At 39.6% G+C, this 23107-nt stretch overlaps 1 protein-coding gene across 2 annotated transcripts in view; it reads left to right on the forward strand.

The window, feature by feature from the left end:
• The first annotated feature begins 4080 nt into the window (after window positions 1-4080).
• myo1ea (myosin IEa) overlaps window positions 4081-23107 on the forward strand; it is a 68108-nt gene continuing 49081 nt past the window's right edge. The window contains exon 1 of one of the 2 annotated variants that reach the window (XM_033625550.2): window positions 4081-4400. In XM_033625550.2, coding sequence (XP_033481441.1) covers window positions 4398-4400 — 3 coding nt within the window. In that variant the 5' untranslated portion in view covers window positions 4081-4397. The remainder of the gene's footprint in view (window positions 4401-23107) is intronic. The other variant, XM_033625559.2, reaches the window with a different exon arrangement.

The following is a 23107-nucleotide window of genomic DNA, read 5'->3' on the forward strand; positions in this document are numbered from 1 at the left end:
ATACACAAACATACAAAGTACAATTTCGACTGAAATTCGTTTGTGCCTTGCTAACTAACAAATAATAATATATACAAAAAACAGAATACCTTAGGATAAAACAAACATAAGAAATAAGGAAATATTGCAAAAGAAACACTTTAATAACATATTAATTATATCAGTACATTTTAGATAAATAAATCAGTGAAACAATGTAACAGAATAACCATGAATGAGTTTCAGAAAAATGTAAACAAAATAACCTATACATATGCAATGCATGGCAGATGCATGAACTGTAATTATGACTCATAAATTATGTGTAGTGAGTTATGGATAAGGGGACAAACAAAATTATAAGAACTGTGTTCACTTTATGCTGATGCTTAGGCAAAAAAATATCAGCTCCTAATTCAAAACAGGATGTTTTAGGTTGAACTTCCAGCAGGAATACATTTACTTTAGTTGTCTATTCTATGCACTAGGTGGCACTACAGATTCATAGAGCATTTTGGCTGTATACTGACAAAGTGTAGAAGTGTATGTCCCACTGTATTCAGTCAGTATCAAGTTTATTCTCACATAGTGCAAACTCTCATGTCAAATTAAACTTACCAAGTAAAATGCAAGACCTCAAACATACTGTATAGGAAACTGATTATAGCTACCAACTTTCCTGCATTTATTTTTTCTCCCCCTTATGCTGTATTTAGCACCACAGCAAGGTAACACACACAGAGAAGTCTCAGGAGACAGTGGCAGGCAGATGTAAAATAGTCTTAATTGTCTGTCAGGTTTAATGGCAGGCTCCCACAATTTGATGGTCTGGCACAGGAGAAAGTGGCTGGCATTTATACTGGGCCTTGATGATGTAATGAGGAACAGGTGTGCAGGCAGGGACAGGTGATAAACAGAGGAGAGTGATTGGAGGACAGATGGGTAATAGGACAAGCGTTTTTCATTGGAGACATTCTGACTCGTAGAAAAAGGACATACAGTAATTAAGGGAATGATGGCTGAATTCAATTTAGTTTCCTTTATTTCAGATTCCCTGTATTGTGCATGCTGGCTCACTGTCACTATCAGTGGAACACTTGAATGCAACAGAGCCATTGGTAATGTTATCAGTAACACCTGTGCTTTTCCTCCTATGACAAGTCAAAATGTCTGCTGCAGACAGTTCTCAAAGGATATGAAGTTAGCATTGCACAGGTGCAACAGACTAGAAAATTACTGGGATCGTCACTACTGCCTCACACACACTGCTTCTGTCCGTTCAGCCACACTCAAAGCCAGCTTTTGCAATTCAAATCGACTGCTGATGCATATCAGCTCAATTTGAAATGCATTTTACTCAAAAACAAATGTTAAAGATACTTCCTAAGATAAAGTTTACATTTAAAATGATCTTTGTATGCTGGAGTTGTATCCTGCAATGTCCACTTGGTGGTGACAAAATACTGCACAAGCAGCATCACCAAATCTCTATGAATCATAACTTATTTATCTGTTATTCATACATCATAACAGCTGTCTTTGTTTGCTCAAATTACTTGCCACATCTGTTACTGTCTGTCATTACAAGTGGAAACACTGTTTTTATTCAGATCCATATGACTAATACTGTGCTGTAATATTTAATACAAGTGAGTCCCCAGATTCACATTATTTTAAATATTTATCTTAGATAAAAAGGTAGATTTAAAATGAGACTTACATATGATTACAGCACACACACACACACACACACACACACACACACACACACACACACACACACGCGCGCACACACACACACACACACTACTGTGTGTACTGCACACAGAGGCAGCCTGTTAGACAGGTTACACCCAGAGTCGCCTCACCGCTCATCATCATTTCTAGGCGAGCCTCAGTCTGGCTGGAGACTGGTTGTGAGAAGTGGATACCAGTGCCACCCATGCACTTCAAAAGAGGTTTCCTTTGAGAAAGGCTTTGAGTTGCATTTTTATTTGTCTGAGGAGGGAGTGGTAATGAATTACAGCACAGAATTTGGGGATTACCTTTTTAAAGTCATTTATTAATACATCAGTTAAAGCCAGATAGAAGATAAACACTGTTATAAATCAAAGGATGTGAAATGGATATATATCAGGTTTACTGAGACCCTGGGATCCCCTGTGTGTGTGTGTGTGTGTGTGTGTGTGTGTGTGTGTGTGTGTGTGTGTAGTGATTTTTTTTCCCCATTCAACATGTAAAAAGGAAAATATCTCTAACTCTGTTCTTTTTACATCAACTGTGATACTGCACAGAACATGGAATTATTTGTGTATTGGTGTATTATGGTGCGTGTACTTAAGTATATGTATTGTGGTATGTGTAAAGTGGCATGTTTATTGTAGTAGATGTATTGTGGGATATGTTGTGATGTATGTATCGTGGTGTATGTATTGTGGTATGTGTAAAGTGGCATGTCTATTGTAGTAGATGTATTGTGGGATATGTTGTGATGTATGTATTGTGGTGTATGTATGTGTATTGCAGTATGTGGATTTGTGGTATATGCATTTAATTGTGCCTTCCATGTTTACAGTGTATTCAGAATCAGAATCAGAAATACTTCATTGATTCCTGAGGAGAAATCATGATTTGTTACAGTTGCTCCGATGTATAGATTAGAGAATTTAAGGAAGTAAGAATAAGAGTATGAAATAAAAGTGTGTAAATATAAAGCAATAAATAAAATAAAGTAGAAATGACATGTGCATTAAAATAACATTAACTAGTACTCGTAAAACTAGTACTCAAGATATAAGAATTGAAATATTAAAATAAAATATGTATATATATATATATATATATCATCATTGTGTTGAGACTGTAAGTGTGAAAATTTAACAACAATATGTACTTTAGCAGCATAAAACAACAATATTATTAGAGTACACATAAGAAATATGTATATGTATTGTGGTTTTATGATGTTTAAGACTGCATATTTTTAATAACATATTAGGTCTACATTTAAAAACCCAACTAGGGACAAGAGTTGAAAATTAGCAATTGCTATAAACCCTCTGTGCAACACATCAGTATTGTTCCCTGTGCCCTCCTGAGACCAGAACTTTTGTTTGGTATGCTTTTTTTTTTAATTTTGCATTTGGGATCAGTAGGACCTGATAAGTATAAAAAACTAAACATTGCCAATGATAATTAAGTCCTAATGTCCTCAAACGAGATAATAATAAAGCCCTAATGTCTTCAAACGAGTACTTCCTAATTAACAGCATCTTATCTTGTTACTGTTGCTAAAATTGGTCAAATTTGTTGCCATATTAAACTACAATAATTATTAATCATAAATAAACAAGTTTCAACCACAAAATGTGATCAGGTTTTGGACCTTGTCCGCTTTTGGACAAGGCTGCCATCTTGTTTTTACATGGATTAGTGTATTGTGCTCTCACTACCACCAGATGGGACAAGAAGTGTCCACGATCGAGGACAAAAGGTTTAAGTTAGGTAGAATAAGGTCATGTAAACCCAAAATATGATGTCCTCTATGAGGAAGCAGGGTCTCAGGAGGGTATTGGAACTGTATTAAATTGCATTGTCCCCATCTTCTTGTTTGATTGCTGTTGTTGCTCTCTGTTAAGCGTCTTTGAGTAACCTGAAAATCCAATGTATTATTATTATTATTATTATCATTATTATTATTAATAATAATAGGTAGTAGTAACACTGAAGTTGAATTTCACAGAACATAAAAAGAGAAATGTGCATTAAGTTTTGATAAATGTTGGTATAAAGAATCTAATGCATGGTTGCTATGCACAAACAAGAGAGAAAGGCATGTAAAACAGTAAAAACCTATTAAAAGAAATGTCTTACTGTTTGGTTTTTACAGTGTAACTACAGTAATGCACTTCAGGATGTACAGGAGCTGACAGCACAGGCTGTAGGTGAAAGAGTTTGGACTGTATTTGAGCCTATTGTTAGGAAGTCCCAAAGTTGCGCATGCCCAGTTGTTGTCTCAAGTACCTAATGAATATTTAAGTGTATTCCGCGTGCAGCGCCCTTTGATTGGACCTTCTGGCTCCGTTTCCTGTGTTATGTTTTAGAGCCGACTTCTCAGGGCACTTCTTCTCCCTGTAAATCAGCCTGTAGCTGTGTGTTTGAACACCACTCTGCTGCTGTCAGTGTAGGACTCAGGTCTGTCTCCACAATGGACGGAGGACACCGCTGAGGATCCATGCAGCCACGCTCTCTGGACTTTATCGGGAGTATCTTCTAGAAACTTGGATTATTCCTCTGTTTTTTAGGTTTTTAAAAAGTGTTTGTTTTTTTAAACAGTGTGAACTTAACTGAGGTTCGCACAGAAACTGGATCGCGGGGAATACGACAGGGAAGACTGCGTGTTGTGTTGAAGGCAGAGGATGGTGAGTGGTATTTACACTGGCTGAGATATTATGACACAGTTTAATTATTAGGGCAAATATTTAACACATTTAGCACTGATGCTTCCTTAATGGTCTATAGCTGTAAAGAAACACATGTATAATCAATATATTTTAAATTTTATAACTCCCAAATATTAATAGTATCAGCTCTGTTATTATTATCTTCACACTTTTTCAATTAATTTAAATTTAAAACTCCAGTTTCTGTGACTTTAATGACAAATTACTTCATTGTTGTGTTATTGTGATAAAAGCTGCCTTCTTGGTGATATTAGTTGGTACTTCTTCTATTACTTCAGGTCCACTTTTTGGCATTATACTGCCCATATTAATCATCAATCTATAATCAGTCTGTCTCACTCTCTCATCCTTCCCAGTCTTCATTCTGATAGTCCCTCACACAATCACAGGTGTGGAGTTAAAGTAATTGGACAGCACTGACCCTGACTTGTCTGAGTGACACCCACAGAGATGTAATGTCACATAAAGACATCACATAGATGCATCAGGTGCAGCCCTTGCTTTAAAACTGGTTAGTCTTGGAAGATGAGGCAGCCAGGCAGCATGTGTCAGGTGGAGTGTGTGTGTGTGTGTGTGTGTGTGTGTGTGTGTGTGTGCATGAGTGCATTACATGGAGACAGGTTTTTCCTGGTTACTGAATGCCATCCCTGCAGCAGACACGCCTAGAGCTAAGTTATGGAGGAGGAGGAGGTCGTGTGGCCTTGTCGTTGTGTTTTGGCAACAATTCCTCAAGCCACAGACTTCTGTAGCAGAATTCCCACTTTGGTTGTTGAGCATAATAATACAGCTGGGATGCAGCTTTTTAGCACATTTGTGTGTGTCTTTGGTGACACGGCTGCTTCTTTGTTATTGGAGATGTCACCTTTATGTGAAGGTGATGTAATTTCCCTCAAGAGCACAGCATAGAAGTTAAGGAATATGAAGAAATAAAAGCCTTTAAAATTATAAACAGAATAAATGAACATCCTTAAAGTTATGAGCCTTTTGTCCCTGTACAGTGTGCTCAGGGATCATGCCAGCCTCAAACCTGTTGCTTTGTTCACATACAAACAATGTCTGCTTGAAACAGGTAGGACTGAAACCTGTTAGCATTCTGCTGGCCTAAGTGTTGAATTGAACCTGTAGGTCGGGTTGCCCAGAGACAAACCCAAAGGACCAAGGTTACATAATATGCAGCCAGCATGATAGAGCAATTTCACTTGAGTCAGGATGTGATATATATTCCTGCTACATTCATGCTTTCATTCTTACACACTCTGTTAAAGTTGGAAGTATGCCATAATTTTTAGAGAGAGAATGAACAGGAGCTGTTTTCATCTTGTGAGTTAATTTGAAAAACTCTCCAGCTATGACAGAGTTAGGAATATAATGGTAAAACTTAAAGGGACAGTTCACTCCAAATCAAAAAAACATATTTTCATCTTACCTGCAGTGGTATTTATCAGTCTTGGTTGTGTTGGTGTGAGTTGCTGAGTGTTGGAGATATCGGCCATAAAGATGTCCGCTTGCTTTCTAATATAATGGAACTAGATGGCACTCAGCTTGTGGTGCTCAAAGCACCAAAAAAGTACATTAGAAAAAGTCAACAGCAATGTCTCTGTCTAGAAGTCATGACCTGGTTACTCAAGACAATCCACAGACCTTGTTGTGAGCAGTTTCATGTAGGAACTACTTTCTTTCTACCAAACTACAGCTGCCAACTGTATCCCCACAAAGGAGGAAGTTCACTTAACACCACTGAGTGAGCTAACGTTACAGCTAAGCAGAGGAGGACCCCATTAATGTTTACATCTCATACTGTCACAAGCATGATCCTCTCGTCCATGATAGATGCTCACTTCCTTCTGCATGGTGGTGTGGATGATGGGTGTAGTCCAGTAAAAAGAAAGTAGTTCCTACATGAAACTGTTTACAACAAGGTCTGTGGATTATCTTGAGTAACAGGGTTGTGATTTCTGTAAGGAGATACTGCTGTTGAGTTTTTCAAATGTATTTTTTGGTGCTTTGAGCACTACAGGCTGAGTGCCATCTAGCTCCATTATATTAGAGAGAAGGTAGACATCTCTAACACTAAGCAACTCACACCAAAACAATCTACAGACTGATAAATAGCACTATAGTCAAGAGGACATAAATGTACTTTTGCTTTTGGGGTGAACTGTTCCTTTAACATCTAAACTTAAAAAAAAGTTTCAAGACTGGCTTTTAAGAGTTGTTCAAAAATAAATGAAAGCCTCTCTTGTTTTTGTCTTTACAGATTTTTACAGAGATTAAGGAGGGTGTCAGCTCTTGTAGGGAGTAGAAAAGAGAAAACAGTCAGATTGTCATCCTAACTGTCTGGAGTAGCAGACAGCAGCATCGCTCACTGGTTCCTTCTCTGCCAGATGCTGAATAGCAAGTCGGCATGACAGCAGATGGTTTGCATTAGTTTCTCCAACAGGGAGGTGCGTACTGAGTAACCCCCATCTCCCTTCATTTCAAAGCTGGCGCTCCACTTTCAGACCAATCACTGCTGTAGAGATTTGCTCAGGAATTCAAGCCCTCTCTCCGAAAACAGGACGAACATCCATTCTGCGGACCTGGGGAACTCGTTAGGCTTGTCGCTGTGGTTCAGTACACTCACACTCTTCTCGATCAGTTCCATACGCCTTTGTTACAGAGCTGCAGCTATGTTTTCAATGCTCCGCTGTTTGTGATGACGGACCTCATGAGTGTTGACTTGTTCTACTGTTGCACTTGTTGTAAATCATTCTGGATGAGAGGCGCATATAAATTGCACATTGTAAATTCAAGTTGTCAGCTAGCATCAAGTTTGTGAGCTTTTCATTTTGTGTGAGTCTACACTCGAGTCCTATCTGGGTTTTATATCTTCGCAACTCTTGTTTTTTTTCCATTTTCAGTGGAAATGCAACATTTCCATTTCTGTTATTATTTAATCTTTGAATTTATTGCGAGCAGATGTGGGACTGTTTTTTCCTGCTTTAGATTATGTTGCACATGAGCACATCCAGTGATGAAAAATATATAAAGCAACATCAAAAACCTTTAAAGTCTTATACTGTAGAGATGAATGCCACACTCTAACAATGATTTACTCCATCACTCACCTCATCCTCCTAAATGGCCAACATATTTTACATAAAATAACTCAGGCATGGAGTCATGTATCTTTCCTTCTACTGTGGAACATTTTACAATCTTTAATTGAGTATTAAAGAGCTACATACTCCTGAACAGTTCCTCTGTACACATGAAGCAAGAAGCTGGATTACTTACAACAAAAGCTGGAGTCATTTCTTCCTTATTTGTTTATTATTGTAAAGTAGCTGTTAGCTATGCCAGATGAAATATCAGAGTCAGAAGTCAAGTTTTTTTTTGTTTCATTTTGTTTTATTCAAAATGAGTTACACTTAAAGGATGACAAAGCATTATTTCCACAGGAACCAAATACTTGGTGGGTGTTATCACTTACAGTGAAAGCATTTTCATATTCATGTTTCATCAGTAAGTTGCCCAGACGTGACACAACGGCCTCATGTATTCTTGTCAACTGTGAAACATGATATTAATCCCTGGAAGTGGTGAGGTGGGGAGCATCCACTCTCGTTGTGACTCAGTTTGTTTACCGTGTCCCTTGAGCAGTGTGTGTGCTACCACATAGCCAAGAGTACAGAGTAGCTGCACAGTGTGGCTCTGTTTGTATGCATATCTCAATGTTATTATTAAAAAGACTACCAGCAAGGACGACTTGTGGAACCGTCTCATGTTTTCATCGTGAATAACGTGGACAGGATGCATTTACTTCAGCTAATTCACCAAAGGTCATTCGCAAAGGTCGCTGTGGGATGCATTTTGTCAAAATTAACTGGACTTCACATCAGCTGAAGTGTGACAACGCTAATCAGATTTTTAGCCATGCTAGCAGCATGGCTATATGAATGGCAGGGTTGGTTGGAGACTCCTAGGACTGGGTATAGATGCTCGATACCTGTTATGGTATCAACCAAAATATCATCGTACCAAGAAGCATCCAAACTTCTTCTCTTGCATTCGATTCTTTTTGTATCCAGCTCTGGGAAAAAGAGTATTTGTATGGTTTTGCTTGCAACAGATCACCACAGCGTTCTTCGATTCAATATGACATGTGATACACCCACTACCACAGCAACTATAACCCATATAGTCTGTGGTAGTGGTGAAGCTGAGCCAGTGTATTCATTGGCAGGTGCCACCAGACAGTAAATAGTATATCCATACTACATGCCTGTGGTGTCTGGTGGTATTTTATGCAACTGAGTGTTTCCATTCACATGATGGGTATTGAATAAAGTAGAACAAAAGGTATCAAACCTCTATTGGTATTAGTATCACTTTGAGGGCACTGGTGTTTGTAATGGTATCATATCTTTTTTAAACAATACCGAGCGCTAGTTGCTCCAAATGTGGTATTCATGGTGACCAAAGGGTGAATTCTCATGACTGCTGATCCCCTGACAAGTTGACATTTGTGGTTGTCTTAACAACTATTCGATGGACCATCACAAAATTTGCAAGATAGTTATAGAAAGCATGTTAGCATGCTGGCATGCTGAGCTCAGTGTACCACTGTGCCTAAGTCCAGCCTCACATAAACCTCTAACGCAGGGGTTTAATTCTGTTCTGTTTTTAATTTGTTCATCTTTAAATTGAAATTATGGGTTTCATTAGGCACAACTGTATCAGCAGCTGTTCTGGGTTTGTGTATACTCACTGTTGAGCAGGTGAACATGCCCATCATCCTAGTCTGAATGAAGTCTGCATTCCAGCAGGTGGAATTGTTTGATAAGAGTTGATGAATTATCTTTTGCATCTTAGCATCTGTGCTGAAAGTGCTGTAGGGTTAAACCAAATTGTCTTTCTCAGCTGTTATTAGATCATTATTTCCAACTCGGTGCCTCAACAGACCACTTCTCTTTTTCCTTAAAGAAGTAATAAAGTAAAGAATAAATTAACTTTGTTATAAATGCTCTTGTCTGTGTCAACATAATCCTGTAAGTGCTGCTCCATGTAACGCCCTGTATTGCTTGTTTAGTTTGTTTTCCTTGTTCTTAGATCATGAACCGAGTAGTGTCCTGTCATAGCCGCCTATTTGCATGTATGACTTCCCTCATTGGGGACTGGGAACAAGGTCAGACTTCTGCAGCCGTGCTGCAGTTATCTGCTTGATAGGTTCCCATCGTCACATGCCAGCCAGTGTACGGCCTCTGAGTCAGTGGCAGCCCTCTTTATCTGTCCAGTGGAAACCTTATTTGTCTTTATGTTGTCAGATGTAGTCAGTTTGGCCTGTAGATAGCTATTCTTGTAACCTTACTTCCTCATAGACACACTGTTCTGACTCAAAAGGGACCTTTTTTTATCCAAGGGCTGTTGGAAGGGGTTCAAATGAACATCCTGCAGTGATATCCACAAAAGTGGTAGGCCTACATGTGTATTTTCAGCACCAGACCATGTGGGAAAAAAACATGGCAGACAGAACAAGAACTGAGTCAAAGTTTTTTAAAGGCTTGTCAGCTGTTGTGTTTTTCTAGAAAGACATGAAGCAACTGACTGGAAACAAAGTCAAAATTAGCTGGTTTGAATTAGTTGTCTTTTTTCTGGCACATGCCCCATGGCAGGGCTGAGTCAGTGCATTTCTCACAGAGGAATCATGCAGTGACGGGAGTGTCAGAATAGTATCCTCCTCAACTCGAGGTTATTTTCATCCATATACATGGGTTTTACAGAGTGCTATACATACTATACTGCAGTAGGCCAGCTTAATATAATACTCTGGTTACTTACAGCAGCTAGGGTCACAATAACTAGTAGTAAAAGACTCGTTGACGTTAAAAATCTTTTATTCCAGGGTGTCTTGGCCAAGACAGGCAGCAGCACAGGTAGCATGGTTGCAGGCATAAAACAAACATGTAACAATTTAAAATGAAAACAGTGAACAAATTAATCCAATGAGTTCAGCTCCCAAAGATTTAGATAACTTTGCAGCTGATTCCATGCCGAGGGGGCAGCAAACTTTAACACCCTTTTCCTCCAGCTAAGTATGGACGTATGGGACAGTTAGTCTTGGAAGCGCAGACAGTAACTGCCCATATTTTTTTGTAGGATGTAGATCTGTAGGTAAGAAGGAAGCAGTCAAGGACCAGGTGGACAAGGCAGACCTGAGCGCATCAAGAGCAATGAGCAAGGGCTTTAAGATTTGTAATAAATGGTTTAGCTGGACTTAAATTGGTTTATTTTAGAAAATGTCACAATGAGAAATAATGTCTCTAATAACAGTAAATGTATGTTAGCAGCTAATATTCCTATTTTGCACCATATGTCTGTGTCTGTCACTCATTTTCAATTGCTGTTGTGACTAATGAACTCTTGTGTCATGGATGTCCTTCCACACTTTTCTTATCACCATTTACTTCTGAGTGGAATCCAGCTTTTCCATTCCTGCTCTCAGAAAGTTTGTTATTGTTCATTAAAGACAGATAAGCGTTCACAAAACATGTTTTTATTGTCTGTACCGAGGGTACGTACAGAGTTAGGCAAGCAAGCATTTGCGTATTCAGCTCCTTATGTGTGGAATCTTTTGCAGAAGGACGTAAAGTTGCACTCATTGGTTCCTCTCAGCCGTTTCAAAGCACTGTTGCAGGATTTTTCCACACAATCTTCTGTATGCTAATGTAACGATGTGTTATAGCTGTCTTTGTAATCATGTGTAGTTGCCTTCTTTTGTGTTTTTATGGTTAATTTCTAGTATATATTAACATACTTTTTGGCTTTTCTTTGTAGTAATCTTATTTTATGTTTTATATTGCTTGTTTTAGGGCTTTTTTAATCAGTATTTTTGTTGTATGTTTTCTGTCTGTAACTTAGGTTGCTGCTTGTCAGGGCCAGGACACTCTTGCAAAAGAGTTTTTTCTGGTTGAATAAAGGTTAGATAAAAATAGATAAATTACTGAGCTCAAACTGAAGGCAAACTTTGATGCACTTCTTCTTTTAAGTCACCACCTGTAATTTATTTAAAGACATTCCTTGCCCTCTTCTCAGGATGAACACATCTGTAAGTGCATTGTGTATTTTTGTGTAACACTTACAGCAGTGCTCTTTAATTAGGAGAATTACAGTATGCATCATCAACCAGTGCTTTCTGGCGCTCCTTTCAATGCATACCGGGAGGCAGTGTAGTGATTTTCTGTGCATGCATTAAAACAGCTGAGTCATTCTTTTCTCTACATTATGACTGTATTCCCTTTGGTGGAATTGAAAAAGTCAGCGTCATTAAACTCCCATTTGTCATATGTGTGCACCACACCCCTTCACCCAATGAACCTGCAGTAGAAAGCACTAATGCACTGATGTCACATTTATAAATATGCACTCCAAAGCTTTTTTAGTTAGTGTTGTGATGCATTTAATAGTTTTTGGACAAACTAAAAACTCTCTGGAGAACAAGAATTGTTTACTGAAACCACGTATTGTTGGGAAAATGCAGTCTTACTCCTAGGTTAAAGCACAGGGATGGTATTGTCTGACCTTAGGTGACCTTTCTCACAGTAACACAAGGCACCTTTGACCACTGTCAGCCTTTCAGGGCTGTACTAAAAACCCAAAGAGTTCTGGCACACAGCGAAAGAATTCCTATAATTTGGTGTATTTTTCAGAGATATTCTTGGAGGTCTGTTTCAAGTGTATCTTTTATAATAATATCCAGAGATAATAGATTTACAGAAAAAAACGACAGCAAGCAGGAAGCTCTCTTTGAGACCTTTTGTAGACTTTGGTAATCTGCTTTTCTCATGCAGCTGTTTAATAAAGTGAGCAACCACTGTGACTTCTTAGTGCTGATACTAGAGGGCCTATCTGTCCTTGGTACATTATGAAAGGCTGGAGGCATTATTATGTCATCAAAAGCATAAAAAGCTGGGCTATTGACAGCATCAAAGCCATTTTTGGTGAATTGCTAACAACCTTAAAAAAGAGTTCTTCTCTGAATCCCAGATTCTGTCTTTTCTGCTCAATTTAATAGTCACAGATCTGATTTCTTTTTACCTTTGAAGAAGTGATGGATGCATTAAAAATGATTAATGAGTTGTAGGAAACATGAAAAGCCCTGGCATTTTTGGTGGCATTTTACCAAACCGATGTTTCACTCCGTCAGGCTTCTCCTCCCTCCTCGGTTTCAAACTGACAGCGTCTGCAGTTTGTGTGTGACGTGTATTTGCATGCATTCAGTCGCTACTTGGGAAGATGCTGGTTTGGATCTCGTTGATTGAAACTTGAGACTGCAGCCCCGTTGTGGCACATGGCATGGCTATGAATGAGTTTCCACTGCAGATGGTTTGTTTACATTCAACCACTACTGAGACTGCTTTAAAAAGAAAATACAGTGCTTTGTGACATGTCTCTTGTCTAGGATTACAGCTGAATTCCACCCTAAACCACACTGTCTTTGATACTGTGTTTTATTAGCAGCCTTGTTGCTGTTGACATCCATTTAAGAGGCCGAGATGTTTAAAATCAAGTTTTCAAAGTTTTACTTTACTCGGATAAAGAAAAGTGCTGCCACTGTAAAGCAGAAACTTTGTGTAGCTCAGTCTGAGATGTGTTAAACGTCGTCCAGTATCTGTTTACACTTGATCGTTATGTCCTCTTTCTCTGGGAGGGACGAGGCTCAGCCCTGCCCCGCAGGCACAGCATTATAACATCGTTACAGCCAGCCAGTGCTCATGTTACCAAATCCTAGCAGAATAATATATTTCTTCTCATTCTTCCCTTGTGTGTGACCTCGAGCAGCTCAGATCCATAACAGCGTGAGAAATCTAGACATGGAAACAGAGAGTGAGGCTTGTTGGTCTGCATTTTTTATACCGCTGTCCCAATTACAAGTGACCACTGTCGCTGTGCAAGTTATGAAGTGCAAAGATGGTTTCTGCTCCCCATAATCATCTACTGAGTGCGCAGCTGTCACTTACAGACAAAAAGTTAAGACTCAAAATCACTCATATTTCACATTTCCTGTAAAGGCTCCATTTACAGGGGCTTTGGCTTCAAACCTTTTTATTTATTGGAGATCCCTGTCAGTACGTGACAATAACTACCAGGTCAGAGCTGCTTTATATGACACAATAATCCTTCCCCAAAGTCTGCTAAGTCTTGGGTTGTATCTTGGGTTGTGCTTCGCTTTGACTGACCCTGACAAGAGTAATATGTAATACAGTAAGATGTTCAAAAAGAGGGAGCATGTATGTTAAGAGTTTCATATTTAAGGCTGCAGGCTATACATTTCTCCACATATTCAGAACAGACCTTAGAGATGTTTTCCACAGTCTGTTGGCAGGTGAAGCAACAGGTTGCTTTCTTTCTTCTTCCTCAGTGTGGTGCCGAGCCAACTGTAACTGCATGTCGGTTGCAGTAGCAGAACATGTGGATTTTCATCTATCTATCTGTCTGTCTGTCTATCTGTCTATCTATCTGTCTGTCTGTCTATCTGTCTATCTATCTGTCTATCGTTGGATTGCAACACTGCTATCTATCACAAAATGAACCACTGCCCCAAATCTTTTGAGAATTGATACAATATCAGAAAACATAATATCCTGATACTTAAGTGTAGTGATATTTTTTTACACCCTTACTTCAGTGTAAATTTATCAGCACTTACAGTTTAGAGAGAGTTGTGCAGAAACGTTTTGCTGCTCTGTGTAATTCAGTTTGGATTTACTCTTTAATCAAGTTCCAGCCTCATCTGGAGTTTTCAGCATCATTTTACAGGAGGATCCTACTGTGTGTGTGTGTGTGTGTGTGTGTGTGTTTGACCTTAATGAGCATCCCATCCCTCAGAAAGTTCAGACCGGATCAGACTGCCTCACACTGTTGGTCATTGCTCCTCTGACACCACACACACACACACACACACAGAGGCACACAGACACACACTTTCTCTCTCGCTCTCTCTCTCTTCTACTACTCTGCCTCTCATCATTGTTTATCTTCTCCCTCTTCGCTGGAAAGGCCAGCCATCTCAGTCAGCAGTTTTATCTGCATCTGGTCCGATTCCACGCGGTGAGTGATCTTGGACAAAGTGCAAACGCAAGCAACAGAGACCAGGTGGAAATGTTGTTTAGAGAGTAATACCTCCTTAAGCTCTGTTTAGTTTAGATCAAACCAGATATGTTTTGGATTCCAACGAGGAGTAGGGGGAAAAAATCAATCAAAATCAACCCACACATTACTGGCGTGAATGTGTTGGAGCTGCTCCCTGACCTCTTTTGGCACAGTTCAGGAGTGGACAGTCTCAGTTGATATTATAGCCTCTTTGTTAGTTTGTAATAGTGTCCTGTTGTAGCACTAGACAAAAACATCACATCTTAACTGTTTGACCAGTGTTTTTGTGTGTTGCAAACAGTTTACCTCGAATTATTTATACACAGTTCTTTTTAGGACACCATTTTCTGAAGCATACTATATTTTTTTTAGATCACAATGAACTTACAGAGATTTTAGAGTTTCTTGAGATTGGTAATCTATCAAAGCAGACATTTGGGTGCCTTTTTTTGTTATAACAGATAACACCATGTGGGCGTGCGATGCCAAGGTTGCCAGCAGGGACTGTTTTGAAAATTAGTCCTTGTTGGTGCATTCAAGGAAGCTCAGAAATCTGATAAGTAGGGAGTAAACTTCAAAAAGCATTCACAGGGTTTTTACCCTGATTTACATTTGTTGGAAAAGTAAAGCCAAGTAGACGAAAAATAAGTGAACATCATGAAATGTGAACTTGGTTGTCCTCAGGTTGGAGATTTCCCAGAAATATTTTAATCTGTCAGTGAGGATAGGTTTTCCACACAGTTGCTGCTCACAGCTACAGAACATACCGTGTGACAATTATGTCAAAAATTTGTCAAACAAAATAAATCGGACTCCGTTTTCACTATGATGGATTATCTGTCACAAGCTGTGTGTGGATTTCCATACTGAACTGACATGAACTGCAGGCAGTGACTGCCTTGAGGGTTGGAAATCAATAAAACAACCTTATTGTATACTTTGGAAAATGGTTGTCAGTAGTGTAAAGAATACATGACTTACAGTAAATGAGCTAAAACACACAAAATCTCTGGTATGGTGCTGAAGTGTTCTGCCTGCTTGCTGCATCAAGACTAAATATTTTTCTGTCAGTATATCATGTGCAGATTTGTTAGAGGTCACGCCACATGGTGCTCTCCAACATGCATTGAGGAAGAACTGTTTTGTGATGTGAAAAGCTGAGCTGAGCAAGATAAAGCATGACAAAGCTGTAAATCAGGGGTGCCCCATTGGCTGTGTCCTTTGCTGCATATCTTCTCCCCTCTCTCTGCCCTTTTCACACTATATCTGTCCTATCAAATACAGGCAAAATGTCTCCAAAAGTCAAAATGATCAGACAAATTCCCCATCACAGCATTTCCCATACATTCACTTCTCCACTTAAAGGTCCAGTGTGGAGGATTTAGTTGGATATATTGGCAGAAATGGAATATAATGTAATAAATATGGCTCTGAATAGGGCCACTCACATTTTTACATTGCCCAACATAGTTGGAAGCCTCTTTGCGACGAGTAGCATCTTGAAAAACACTTATTTTTTAACATGAAACTGCTTTATTCAGTGTTTTACCAATTTAAATCACCAGTTCCATTTGTTTTGAGAGTTAGAGACCTCTATGGATAATTTGGCTCCCAGTTAAAACCATCTGAATGTCTCGATCTTGAGGTATCAGGGGAAAAAAGGTGAGCTCATATTAGCAGGTGCTAGGTCAATGACCCATCTCCAACATGCCAAACAGCATCAGAAAAACACTGATTTGTAACGTAAAACTGCTTTATTCAGCATTTTTACTGGTTTTTATCACCTGGTCCGTTTGATTTGGAGACGAAGAGAACAATGTGGATAATTCTGCTCCCAGTAAAAACCTCCTAAACAATGAACACTAAAGGAAATTCTAATTGGGAAAAGTTTCACATGGTTGCAATCTGCAGTCCCCACTACTAGATGCCACTAAATCTCCCTCAACCTCACACACTGCTCCTTTAAAGAGCAGTGTTTTTACTATGATTACAGAGGCGACTCTTTTGTGTTTCACATTTGGACCACAGATTTGGCTGTTAATGCTAAAAATGCTCCACACTCTGCAAAGCCCATTACGAAAATTACAAAATGTGGGTATAAATTAGAGCATTTATAAAATTCCTTAAGGTTACCAAAACAAAACAAAAAACAAAATGAATTTATGGGACTGAGAGTCTTTTGGAAACTCTTTGGACTCATCCGCCATGACTGGAATTACCCTTAATTTGTGCTTTAATTTGTGGCACATGTTTACACAATTAGATTACTGGGGTCTTTGTCCTGAGCTCTTTCGACAGCAGCTTTTTCATAACACAGTTGTTGGTGTTACTGATAATAATTTGGATATAGCTGTCAAACTGAATCTCCGCTGTGGGCCAGGTAATCATTGCCCTACATCCACAGCCATCTGAAAGAGAGCCTCATCTTTTCTTTGGCCATCACTTTCTCGACAATAGATTATTATTTTTTTCCACAGTCAACACAACTGTAAAAACATGCACTGTATGTGTGTATTGTCAAAGCTACTGTATAATCTTTGAAAATCATCTGTAAGAGTGGAGCATTTTTGGAACATTGGACATTTGAAGGCAGTGTTGACTTTAGAAATCAGGTCAGGTATGCTGGTACATGGTGGCACTGCTAATCTAATACATAAGGGCTTATCAGACATGGGGTCTCTCCTAAAGCAGTCCGCTCCAGGCCAAAGTCCAAGTCGCATCCACTCAAATGCTTTGGGCATTTTCCTGTAGTTGTGTTCAGTGTATGCTTTGTAGCACTAAGAAGATTCTTAAGCCAGATTTAGCTTCAGAGGCTTCAGCATGTCCTGCAGTTTGCTTCATTAAAAATGTCTTTTCTAATTTGATGATGACAACCAGGAGACTCGTTGTACTGTACAAAATTTCGACAAGTATTCATTTTACCTTCACCACATGTTGTGAGCTTTATTTTCCTCAGTTATTTGCTTTTGTGGAAGTTTTTGTGGAAGATTTCTCCAGACTACGGTGCGGAGTGATTAACGACTATAGTTGCTTCTTATTTTAGAGTAGAGGAATTTGTTCTCATGGCTTCCCTCCAGATTTGCCTCAGAGGGCAGAGCAGAAATGTAGTCCTTAACACATGGTGGACTGTGTGTCAGATGCTGGTGTGGAAAAGGAGGACGGCACAGAAGGGAGAAATGAGGGGAAAAGTGCCGCTTATGATACTGAATCAAACCCAGCCATTTCCTGTACCCCCGCGCCAGAGCTGCTCAGTACTCGCCATATATGGTAATGGTATTTGCATGAAGGGAAACCCTGGGCTTATGGATCAGGACTGGTATTGAAATTCCTTTGTATTTAACTTCTGGGAAAAGGTCTGGTCCTATAGTTTGATTTGTCGAAGGGAAAACTAATCACGTTTAAACTTGTCTTACATTTCCATTAATAACAGTTGTTACAGTATCCGTGAATATATCATATATTCTGATCAACTGATCTGATCTGATCAAAGCTGCCTCTAAACACAACATAATATCAGTGATGTCAGATGCTTGGTGTGTATGTTGTCGTGCTTAGGAGGAAGTCTGTGGCTCCATGGTGATGTGTTGTTATGGCCACCATAGTTGTGCCAGATGTCCCTTGTGTGTGTGTGTGTGTGTGTGTGTGTGTGTGTGTGTGTGTGTGTGTGTGTACACTTATCCAGCTCCACCACAGGGCTCCAGTAACACAATCTGAGACAATGGGATTTCTTGTCATAAAACCTATAAACTACATCTAATTGTGTTGTGTGTTGTGATTTGTTTGGAGGATTACTGGTTTTAAATGAATGGACTTTGGCTCTGTTTGTAACCAGTAACATGCATACTTGGTCTGCTTTGGCACTTCTTCTTTGTGAGGGAATCTCTGAGTTCTCGCCTGTACTTGTGCTGTGTTAGCGATGCCAACAGGAGTGTATGCTCTCCACAGTTATTAAACCAGCATGTAATGAAGAATTTAGGGTGATATTACATTACTTTTGAACAAAAGGTTGTTTCTGTGTTGTTGGAAAATTAAGGTCCACCATGTTTTAGTAACTAACATTATACAATGGTAACATTAAACTGGTCATACTAACACTAATGTAATGCTAGACTTTACTATGTTCAAGGCAGAGCTGAGGACTATTCATGACCATTCATGAGTTTAAGTGTTGCTGACGGTGAAGCTAGAAAGACAGGGGAGCTGTTACAGTTGTCTCTTGTAGGTAGCACTGTGTCCAGACCAGGTACAGCAGTCGGCCTGCCAATACCTCAGCTGCTGACTACGTCCATTATTTACACCGTCTATGTGAAATGCCAACTAAACTGGCATACTAACGCTAACTTAATGTTAATGCTAGCTCGCTCTGTCTGGTGTGGTTTAGCTGGTGCTGTTCCTGTGTTCAATGTCGCCGATGGTGGAGATGGAAAGACAGTCACGCTGTTACAGTGTGGGAAGGAGAGGCCAGTTGTCTCCTGTAGGTAGCAAGGTGGGAATAACATTAGAAAGTGAGCCAGTCACCACTGTTTCCAGGCCAGGTACCTCAGCCGCTGACTACATCCATTATTTACAAAGACATTGTCAAATGCCATTGCTCTGGGTTGGTGATTGGATCTGGTTACCAACTGAAGATCGTAGTTATTTGATGACCTGGGAATTAGACTCAGCAATCACCTATCTTTCCTCAGAACTGCATACTAAACTTTAACTGCTGTGCTTCATGTACAGTATGTGTCTGGTGTAGTGTAGTACTGCCTAAACAAATATGTCCATGTTCCCCTTGCAGGCATTAGTAGAGATGTATTGTATGCTTATACAATGTCTGCATACTTCAGTAACATTACAGTGTTACTGTAGGTTTAATGTAAGAGTTAGTGAGCAGCCACTAACTCAGTGTTTAATTACAGTGTTGGCCAAATTACAAGAAATCCGGGACTCAGTAAAACATTTAGGAAAAGTGTAATATCTTCAGTATTTGCCAGATTCATAAAAGTACATTTGATGGTAATACAAAGGAGCATTTTCATGAATAGTAACTGATTCAAAACCTGGCGCAGAACAGAAATCTTTGTAGGGGAAGTGACCCTCCACCCCTATTACAATCACTTGAGTATATCGACCCTCAACCCCTGGCTGCTCGGTGCTGCTCGGCAGCCAGCAGCAAAGGACAGTGGTTGTTTCAGGCACCTCCCAGACGTCTTTGTGCGTATGAGAGCAGCCCTCCTTGCCTGTGCAGCTACTCCCTTAGTTCACTGCTGTAAGTAAGAATATTTTCTTAGTCTTCTTGCCTCATTAAACAAGGCCTGAGTCAAAACAGATGAAACAACCTTAAGAATATTTGACGTTCACCTCCTACATCTCCAGCTTATTACCTCTCCCTTCTTGAATCTGCACACTTTCATTCCAGACATAGCAGAGAGAGGTTAAATATAGCATGTTCAATTGTTTTCACTCTGTGGTCAGGCCAGCACTCTCTCTTAACGTCTGCTTTTATAGAAAAGGGTTTCGTCTGTCAAAGTACTACTTTTAATAAGTAGGTGTCAGCAGAGGGGTAGCTAGTAATTGCCTCAATGTGAAGAGCATTTAAGTTCATGAGTGATACAAAGAACAGTAAACACAGACTCAACGTCCACATCCACATTCTTCAGTCCAAATACTTTACATTTAGCCTGAAACTCTGTTTTGCCTTAACTTTTGCCTTATATGGGATGTACTTAACTTGTGTAATACTGTCATTTTGTGTCCCTATATTGTAACTATAATACCTCTACTTCTGTCTACTCTGTATAATTGAAACCTATTGGATGTCTGTTCATCCTAAAAGAGGGATTTTCTTCTTTGTGGCTTATCTTAAGGTTTCTCCCTTTTTACCTTTTTTTTAAAGCTTTCCTTATTTTCTGTCTTACACAGTGTTATGTCAGATGTTCGCATTAAACATGGACAGAGTTTGAAACAATAAAGTAAACATAAGTAAAACCCTGTGAGCTTCAGACCATCGTGAATACTCTGTTTCCAACATTTTTTTCAACTTTTGAGAGAAGCTGACGTAAGCTCGTCATAGATTTCTTTACGTAGTCTACACTGCTACATGTAGCTACATGCTAATGTCAGGGAAACACGTAAACTTGGTTGTCGATGTTATTTATTGCTCCCAGATTTTGGATCTTATACCTATTGGAACATATCTGGTTGTAAAGATTTTGGTTTAGAAGTGTCTACTGGTGATTTTTCACAGAAGCAAATGCTGCTATACTGCATGACAGTTATTCCCCTAGTTCTAATGATGGTGGTGAAATGCAGAGACACGGGTGACCTGAAAACACTGACCAATCAGAGCAGACAAGGCTTCATCAGGAGATGGGCTTCAAGAGACAGGCACTAAAATGGAGCACAGGTGTTCCAGCACAGACTCTATGATGAAAATAAAATGTTTTTTTAAACATTAAGGGTGTAAAGGTGTGCTAGTAGAAACTCAAAATACAAGTATGAACCTGAAAATGAGCACACTAGGTCCCTTTAAGAGTTTTGCCTTCTCTGAATCTAAATTCAACCTCAACAGATTCATCACAACATGAGTTTGCTTCTCCAACCTCCTATCAAATGTTCCCCCTCTCCTCCCACTCATTGTCAGGAGGTGTTTGTGTCTCTGAGAATGACATCAGCCTGTCATCCTTGCTAAGGAAGGAAGGAAGTCAGCATCTCCCTCTGCCGCACCTAAAAAGCCATAAAACATGTTAATGGGTGTGATCTGGAGAATTAATCAAGCAACAATTTGCTGCTTCCCTCCTGAGGGGGGAAATACTCGCTGAACTGGGTAAAAAGCTGTTAACATTCCTCGCCATCTCCCATGCTATGACCGAGTCTGTAAAGTGGTTTTAATTTTGCTGTTGTAAAGAATAAAGTCACCCTGGAGGATATTAAAAGCTCGCTGGCCCTCCTCCTCTACTAAGTAATTAAGAGTTAATTACTAAATCCACAATGACTTTCCACTGGTTTATTTTGAGCTGTGGTGTTACTTTGTGGATCGGGGTTTTGCTCTTTGCTGCCTTTGATTCATCTGCTTAATATCTGTGAGACTGACTCACCATGTTTACTGTTGTTTTACACACAGTTGCTATTTGTAGATTGTTAATCAGTGGAAGTTCAGACTGTTGTATGTATTTTGCGTATTTTAGGCTATATGCTATATAATATTGAAATCATTAAGACCCAACAACCTATTTAAACATAAACATAAAGAAGGAAGCAGAATACAGTTGAGGTTGTAAGCGTATTCTTGACATTGGAAACAGCAGTTTAAAAAAAGAAATCTAACCACAAAGTCCATTTAAGATCCGTCCTGGATCATTTTACTAAAAGCCAAAAAATATCAACCTCACGGTGGCGCCAGAGGAAAAATCAGGGGATCACCATAGTCAGTCGGATATATCCTCTGGGCACCATGAAGGTATACACAATTTCATGGCATCCAGTATTTGTTGAGATTAGGGATGTCAACAATTAACGTTTAATCAGCTAATCGCTAAGGATGTTTTTGACCAGTTAGGCCATGCATGTTGGTCTATAGGTCAGTTCTGCTACTCCTCAGTTTACTGCGCCAACTAGGTCAGGTGGGGGTTAGGTAGCGGCACTGCTCATGCAGTGATTACTGCTAGTAATGCCATCCTGACCTGACACCGTTGCTGTGGAGACATTGTGCCCATCTTCTGGTCTCCCCTCAGCTCGCCACAGTGAGTTAGCAGCTCAATTTTGAGCAGTAAAACCACCCTAGCATTGTTAACTATGTTCTCACTTTTAGCTTTGTTAGCACAATTAGCAGCGTCAGCATGATTAGGGGTGCTACCATAATTAACAATGCTAGAGTTGCCTAAAATGAAGGTGCTTACTTGCCGCAGGTACCTGGAGAAAGACAGGAGGGTTGCAACCACATTTCCACAGCAACCAGTGGTAATTGAACAGAATGAGCGGGGTTACTGGCTTCCTCCCACCTGACTCAGGTACAAATTTGTGAATCCTAGGATAGCGATGGCCTGCTTTACTCTGCCTTACTCTGCCTCTGATTGGCTTACCCTGACACCCCTCTTGCCTAAACCTTACCAATCCAACCAATAAAGGCAACAAGTACTAGCCAATCATAGGGAGTGTAGGGTGGAGTATTCCTTCACTATCCTAGAATTCTCAAATTTGCAACCCTGGAGATGCACAGTACAGCGTGACCAAGGCTAACATTAGCTAATCAGTGGAGAAAGGAGAATTGGTTGTTGGATCTACTTTTCGGTATATTAACGTGGCTAACTGGCTGTCTTTCAGCAAAGCCAACAAAAAATGAATTAAATGGCAAGAAATGTACACAACAACACGCTGAAATGCAGTGCCAAAGCTCTCACTGAGTCAGTTGAGCACAGACTTAAAGGATAGGCCTCTTGTATTTAATGTCATTTTGTGTGTTTTTTTTTTAAGTTAAAGGTTAATGTTTGACAGGCTATCAAAAGCAAAATTGACCGAAACTGACATCCCTAGCTGAGGTAGCCTATTTC

Source organism: Epinephelus lanceolatus, chromosome 2 (genome assembly GCF_041903045.1).
Source record: "Epinephelus lanceolatus isolate andai-2023 chromosome 2, ASM4190304v1, whole genome shotgun sequence".
Taxonomy (NCBI): domain Eukaryota; kingdom Metazoa; phylum Chordata; class Actinopteri; order Perciformes; family Serranidae; genus Epinephelus; species Epinephelus lanceolatus.